The sequence below is a fragment of the Arachis ipaensis genome, chromosome B02 (genome assembly GCF_000816755.2).
Source record: "Arachis ipaensis cultivar K30076 chromosome B02, Araip1.1, whole genome shotgun sequence".
NCBI classification, from domain to species: Eukaryota; Viridiplantae; Streptophyta; class Magnoliopsida; order Fabales; family Fabaceae; genus Arachis; species Arachis ipaensis.
The window spans coordinates 102,684,889-102,690,789 of NC_029786.2; the positions used below are offsets into that span (position 1 = coordinate 102,684,889).

At 34.7% G+C, this 5,901-nt stretch overlaps 2 protein-coding genes across 3 annotated transcripts; one reads left to right on the plus strand and one right to left on the minus strand.

The window, feature by feature from the left end:
- LOC107626071 (protein-ribulosamine 3-kinase, chloroplastic) lies at positions 852-3,796 on the plus strand. 2 transcript variants are annotated; one of them, XM_016328849.2, is made up of 9 exons: positions 852-1,062; positions 1,532-1,691; positions 1,840-1,930; positions 2,020-2,094; positions 2,165-2,253; positions 2,423-2,541; positions 2,893-3,033; positions 3,227-3,303; positions 3,487-3,796. In XM_016328849.2, the coding sequence occupies exons 1-9, from the start codon at positions 966-968 to the stop codon at positions 3,631-3,633; spliced, it is 996 nt and encodes a 331-aa protein (XP_016184335.1). In that variant the 5' UTR covers positions 852-965; the 3' UTR covers positions 3,634-3,796. The 2 variants fall into 2 exon arrangements, with proteins under 2 accessions (XP_016184335.1, XP_016184336.1); XM_016328850.2 differs by lacking the exon at positions 852-1,062 and adding an exon at positions 1,074-1,221.
- LOC107627911 (two-component response regulator ARR2) lies at positions 3,804-5,851 on the minus strand. The gene is made up of 4 exons (XM_021116431.1): positions 5,491-5,851; positions 5,132-5,205; positions 4,159-4,760; positions 3,804-4,050 (listed from the first exon to the last, which is right to left on the minus strand). Exons 1-3 carry the CDS (start codon positions 5,834-5,836, stop codon positions 4,164-4,166), a joined length of 1,017 nt encoding a protein of 338 aa, XP_020972090.1. The 5' UTR covers positions 5,837-5,851; the 3' UTR covers positions 3,804-4,050; positions 4,159-4,163.

Consider the following 5,901-nt stretch of genomic DNA (forward strand, 5'->3'; position numbering starts at 1 on the left):
GCTATTTGAATTTGATTTTATATAATGGATTATGTTTCGTTCACTCAGTACTATACAATTATATTGTGTTCAGTTCACCATGAGTACTGTGTTTGGTTCATTCTGCACTATTCAAAACTCTTCTTCCTCACCTTCTACTGCTTCTTCACTAGAGAGAGAAGGAGGAAAAAAAAAAAACAGCAGCAACAACAACAAAAAAACGACGATAAGGAGAAAACACGTGAAGAAGAAGGAACGCGAAAGCTGTTTGAATTTGATTTTATATAATAGATTATGTTTTATTCACTCAGTACTATACAATTGTATTGTGTTCGGTTCACCATGAGTACTGTGTTCGGTTCATTCTGCACTATTCAAAACTCTTCTTCCTCACCTTCTACTGTTTCTTCACCAGAGAGAAGGAGGAAAAGACAAAAAAATACAGCAGCAACAACAACAAAAGAATGACGATAAAGAGAAAACACGTGAAGAAGAAGGAACGTAAAAAAGGAGGAGAATGAGGAACGCGAAGAAGAAGGCGAAGAAGAAGACGCTCCGTGCGTAAACCAGTGTGAAAAGAAGAAGCGGGGGAGTAGAAGCGTTGGACAAGAGCGATTTTCGTGTGTGTTAGACGCATGTATTTCACGTTTCATTTAATAGTATTGAGTTTTTTTTTTTTTTTTAATTTTAGGTCAACTTAATTACATGGTTATATATACTTACATAGATGTGTAGCATCCCAAAAACATTTGATGGTATATATCAAAATTAAATTCATTTACCGAAGTATTGAAAGAGAATCCAGATATGATGGCAAGAAAACTGCATAAAGATATATAAATTCATAACACGTGACAAAAGAAAAACAGTTATTATTGTTATCATAGATGAAAAAAAAAATAAAGAAGAAGAAGAAAGTAGTAACTAGTAAGAGAGGAAGCAAGGTAAGGAGTTAGTGGTGGGCGTGTTGAGAAAGGGAAGAAGCAATGATGAGTGCACACGTGGGAATCATATCACCTTCCACCTTCTTCCCTCGATTTCCTCCAACTTCTTTAACCAAAACCAAAATCAACACATCACCTGGTAAGTATCAATCAAATTTCATCTCATACACTTTGTTATTGCAATCTATATTACTATTTCTTTATATTTATATAGTCTCACTCGGTTCCAATGCTAGTAAAGTAGTAATGTCTGTGTAGCTGAATTGCTTTGCTTCTTTCTATCCAATTTGTTTCTCGGGTTTGGCATTTTTCCCTTCAAAGATTAAGTAGCCTCATAAATTATGATTTTTGTGAACTGGGTTAAATTGTTCTATTGCATGCAATTTAGTTCAATTTTATCTCCACATTTGTGAGTTTTGTAATTGGGGCACTGTTGTAGTGGTTGAACTTTTCTGTTTGGTTAGCCTTTTTTGTTCTAAGTTGAATGGTAAGGGTATGGAGTGTGCAAAATTTTTGTTCCCTTTTTTTCTTTTTGAGTTATTTAGTTAGATTTATAGCTGAGAAGATAAACCAAGGTTTTTAATTGTACTCTTATGGTTGTGTGATAGTTTGCAGCATTAGCATGAGTATGGATCCAGTTCGTGAATGGATTCTTTCTGAAGGGAAAGCCACAAAGATAACCAAGATTAGTCCTGTTGGTGGTGGTTGCATCAACCTTGCTAGTCGCTATGACACTGATTCTGGTTCTTTCTTTGTTAAAACAAACAGGTAAAAGTATACCCTAATCTCCCTGAGGTTTATGGTATATGATGCTCAGGTTTAGGGTTTAGGGGATAGGTGTAAATTACCCCTTTTCTAAATTGATTTTGAACTGTTTCCAACTATTATGCTATTGAAAGTTGAAACCCTATGTCAGGAGTATTGGACCATCAATGTTTGAAGCAGAGGCTCTTGGTTTAGGGGCTATGTATGAAACCAGGACAATCCGTGTGCCTAGGCCATATAAGGTCAGATGGTTTAACATTAGAGATGTGAATACTGTTGTTTGTTATTTGTAACATGCCAGCTTGAGGTAACTTGTTGCTTGAAATTATAGGTTGGAGAGCTTCCCACTGGTGGTTCCTACATCATTATGGAATTCATAGAATTCGGCGCTTCCAGAGGCAATCAAGTGAGCTGCACCCAAATTACTGCTAATTAGGAAAACTTATGAAGCCTAGTTGTAATTTATTGCTTCCCAGTCTGTTCTAGGGAGGAAACTTGCTGAGATGCATAAAGCCGGAAAATCTAGCAAAGGCTTTGGTTTTGATGTCGATAACACCATTGGCAGGTATAAGAGGCTCTCTTCATCAAATGTGGCTTTGTTATTGGCTTGTTGCAATTGCTATTGTTATCATTCATGTGACCAAGTAGTCCATTTTCAGCGTTTATAAATATCTAAAATAGAGATCACTCTGTACTAATTAATATCTGATGAGATAATCTTTGTTACGCTGTAGTACTCCACAAATAAACACGTGGTCATCGGATTGGATTCAATTTTATGGAGAGCATAGATTGGGTTACCAGTTGAAGCTAGCATCGAGACAATATGGCGACAGTCTCATTTATGAAAGAGGTAATTTTTTATCTGGGAACAGAATAGAAATATGGTTCCTTTGTGGTATAAGTTTTTACCAAACTCAAGAAAAGATGATGTAGTACACAAGGTTCTCACTTGGTGGGGTTCTAGAGAGGGTAGATTTATGCAACATTGTCCGAACAAGCACGAGTCTTTTCCAAGAACAAGCACGAGTCTTTTCCAAGATAACAACGGCCTAAATATTTTATTAAGATTTGTCAAACTCGTCATTAGCTCGCGAACTTTGCTTATCCTTGTTTGGATTATCTATAAGCATCAACATTTTTTATTGTGGAGCTACTTTAGCTTAATAATATTTTGAATGTAGTATAATTCTTTGCTTAATAGGACAAAGACTGGTGAAAAGCATAGGAAAACTATTTGAAAATGTGGCGATAGAACCATGCTTACTACACGGAGACTTATGGAGCGGAAACATCAGCTCTGACAAAAATGGAGAGCCTGTCATATTGGATCCAGCGTGCTACTGTAAGTTGCAATCCTAAAAGTTTTTTCTGTAGGTAAGAATGCAAAGTATGAAAGCTCAGATCAATTGAGGCGTAGGTGCAAGCAAAACCCTGTAATTTCGGTTAATAATTGAACCTGTTAAGATTATGTTAGCTACACAGTTTTTTGAAGAATAAATTGGACTGATTGTGGTGTCTGTTTTCCTGTTCCATAGATGGACACAGTGAGGCAGAATTCGGAATGTCTTGGTGTGCCGGCTTTGGAGCATCATTCTATAATTCATATTTTGAGGTAATGTTTGTTAGCTGACATCTACTTATGATTCATAACTATCTTGCACCACATTTTATCCTAGCTAAATTATTGTATACCTTGACTTGCCATGATGACATGAACTTGTTTTAACTATTAATGTCTTGCTATCAGTTTCATGAAGAAATTTTCTGATGCTAATAGTTTCCTTATGGTATGCAGGTGATGCCTAAACAGCCAGGTTTTGAGGAGAGAAGAGACCTGTATATGCTGTATCATTATTTAAATCACTATAATCTCTTTGGTTCTGGATACAGATCATCAGCTATGTCCATAATTGATGATTATCTTGCACTTTTAAAAGCTTAGGATTGCTTGCATAATTGTCAAGGATGATTTGTGAATATAAGATCCTTTTTTTCTTGTACATTTCACTACTTACATTTCCCTTCCTCAGGTCTCAGTATATAAGAATGCTGAATGCTGTTTCATATAAATGAAAATGTAAGGAAATAAAACTTATGTATGTTTAGATGTTCTTGATAATAATAGGAAAGTTATATTTAAAGATCAAAATTAAGTAAAAACCAGCATTGAGTCTTTATGACAATTTTGTCGACTCCAAAGTACAAAATTAATGAAAATAATAACAAATGAACATTGAAAAATCATAAGCTACTGATTAACTTTTTATACTCTTCCAACCCTTTCCACATTTTCAAGTAACTGCATCATTCAGAGTGATTCCTTCCACTGTCAGAGTAGCCTCTTCAGAATCCTTGTTAGCTACAAAATTCACCAAAATAATAATGAGAATCACCTTAAATAATAATAAAGAATAAATATCCTTAAAAATATAGAAGAAAAATGATAAACTTGCATGACTTATAATACCTGGACTATAAGCTTTTTAGCCAACTATCTAAATCCTCATCACAGGCATTCTCAGTTTCCTTTGAAATATTGAAGATCTCATCAACATTTCCTGATGGTACTGAAGGAAATGCAGGAAACTGTTGACACATGTCATTCTCCATCGACATCGAACGATTCAAATCACTGTTTTCAGCAGTATAATCCTTAGAGGAAACCTCGTAAGAGGTTTCTTCAGGATCAAGTAGCCGACTCCAGCTAGTGAAACAAGACCCAGTATTTGTCATCATTGTTTCAAAATCTTCAGTTGGGTCTAATTGATCTTCTTCAGAAACTCTTCCATCAGTATAACTTTCTTCTTGGCTAATCACAGATTCCACACCATTGCCATTCATCTCACCTTGCACCAGTGTCCCTGGGAGTAATTGGTTTTGGCTCAAAGCTGGTTCATGAACAGTTGGAATTTCTGTGGAAGGAAGATGTGCAGGAGCATCAAGAAATTGCTCTGACTTGCAATGGAAGAGATCCTTCGATTGGTATGATCCTAAATTTGACTCGGATGATAGAATTTTCCTTTGATATTGAATTTCACTATCTTGCGCTTTCAAAGATTGGCGATATTTCTGAAATAATCAAACAAATTTCTCTTTTATGCACTACTTTTTTGTCCAAATTAAGTGTCTTTTAAGGTTTTAACATGCATAATAAGAAATTAAAATTAAGCAAAACTCAAGAAATAGTGCTGATGACAGATGTTTATGAACAAAAGTTTTTAACTAAACACTTATTCTTTCTTCAACAGAAGGAGTAGATGATAATGCTAATGTTAATGCAGAAAGATTATCAACACTATTTAGCATCTAGCATCGCCATATTAACACTGGCAATTTTAATGCACCAAAACTGATTGAATATGCATAAATCATGTTCCAAAAACATTCTGCATATTAAAAACAAACTTAGGAAGAGTGTTGCACTTTAGAAAAGAACAAACCTGTAAATAGCTTGAAACATGCTCTTTTGTGACTCCTGGCACATTCATATACTCATGTATTTTCTTAGGACCAGCTAATCATCATAAGAAAAAGAAAACAGCAACCATTATCATTACTGTACAAGACTATAAGCATGTAGCAAGTAGCCATGGCAAGAAATCGAAAAGGATTAAATAAGTTTTCGGTTCTGTAAACTTAGTGGTTTATAGTTTTGAACTATTGAAGATGATGGTAGAGATCAATTTCATTTGTTTCTGAATATCTTTTCAGAAACCAAAACCATAAATTGCTAATTTTAAAGGAATCAAAAAACTTATTTGAGTCAATGAAGAAAAAATAAACTTGGGTTAAATCTTACCACCAGATCCTGCTAATATAACAGCTTCCATGAACTTCATATGCAAATGATCAGTCCACCTAATCCTTTTCCTTCTCTGGACCACTGATGATTCAACAAGTTCTTGTTTTTTCTCTTTGTTATTATTATTGTTATTATTATTCAGTGGTTTGCATTCTTGATCCTTGTTCACTATGATACTCTTTGATCCATTTTGATCAGTGGTTACTGTTGAAACTTTTGTGTTGCATGATGCAAATTTCCAGAGGCCCTTTAAATCAGAAAGTAGAAGTGGCTTTATGAAATAGAGTTTAGCTCCTTTGCTTAGTGCTTTTGACTTTGAAGTTTGATTTTCATCAGCACTCATAACTACAATGCAATCAAACATATACTTTGGTCAATGATTTTGGTTTCTATTTTTTCAATATTTAT

Bases quoted from the DNA above. Each gene is read 5' to 3' on its own strand.
- LOC107627911 (XM_021116431.1), bottom strand. From the start codon at position 5,836: ATGAGTGCTGATGAAAATCAAACTTCAAAGTCAAAAGCACTAAGCAAA. The intron at 5,206-5,490 runs GTAAGATTTAAC...TATGATGATTAG, and splicing joins TATATTAGCAGGATCTGGTG to CTGGTCCTAAGAAAATACAT. The intron at 4,761-5,131 runs GTTTGTTCTTTT...TGATTATTTCAG, and splicing joins ATGTTTCAAGCTATTTACAG to AAATATCGCCAATCTTTGAA.
- LOC107626071 (XM_016328849.2), top strand. From the start codon at position 966: ATGATGAGTGCACACGTGGGAATCATATCACCTTCCACCTTCTTCCCT. The intron at 2,542-2,892 runs GTAATTTTTTAT...TTTGCTTAATAG, and splicing joins CAGTCTCATTTATGAAAGAG to GACAAAGACTGGTGAAAAGC. The intron at 3,304-3,486 runs GTAATGTTTGTT...TATGGTATGCAG, and splicing joins TCTATAATTCATATTTTGAG to GTGATGCCTAAACAGCCAGG.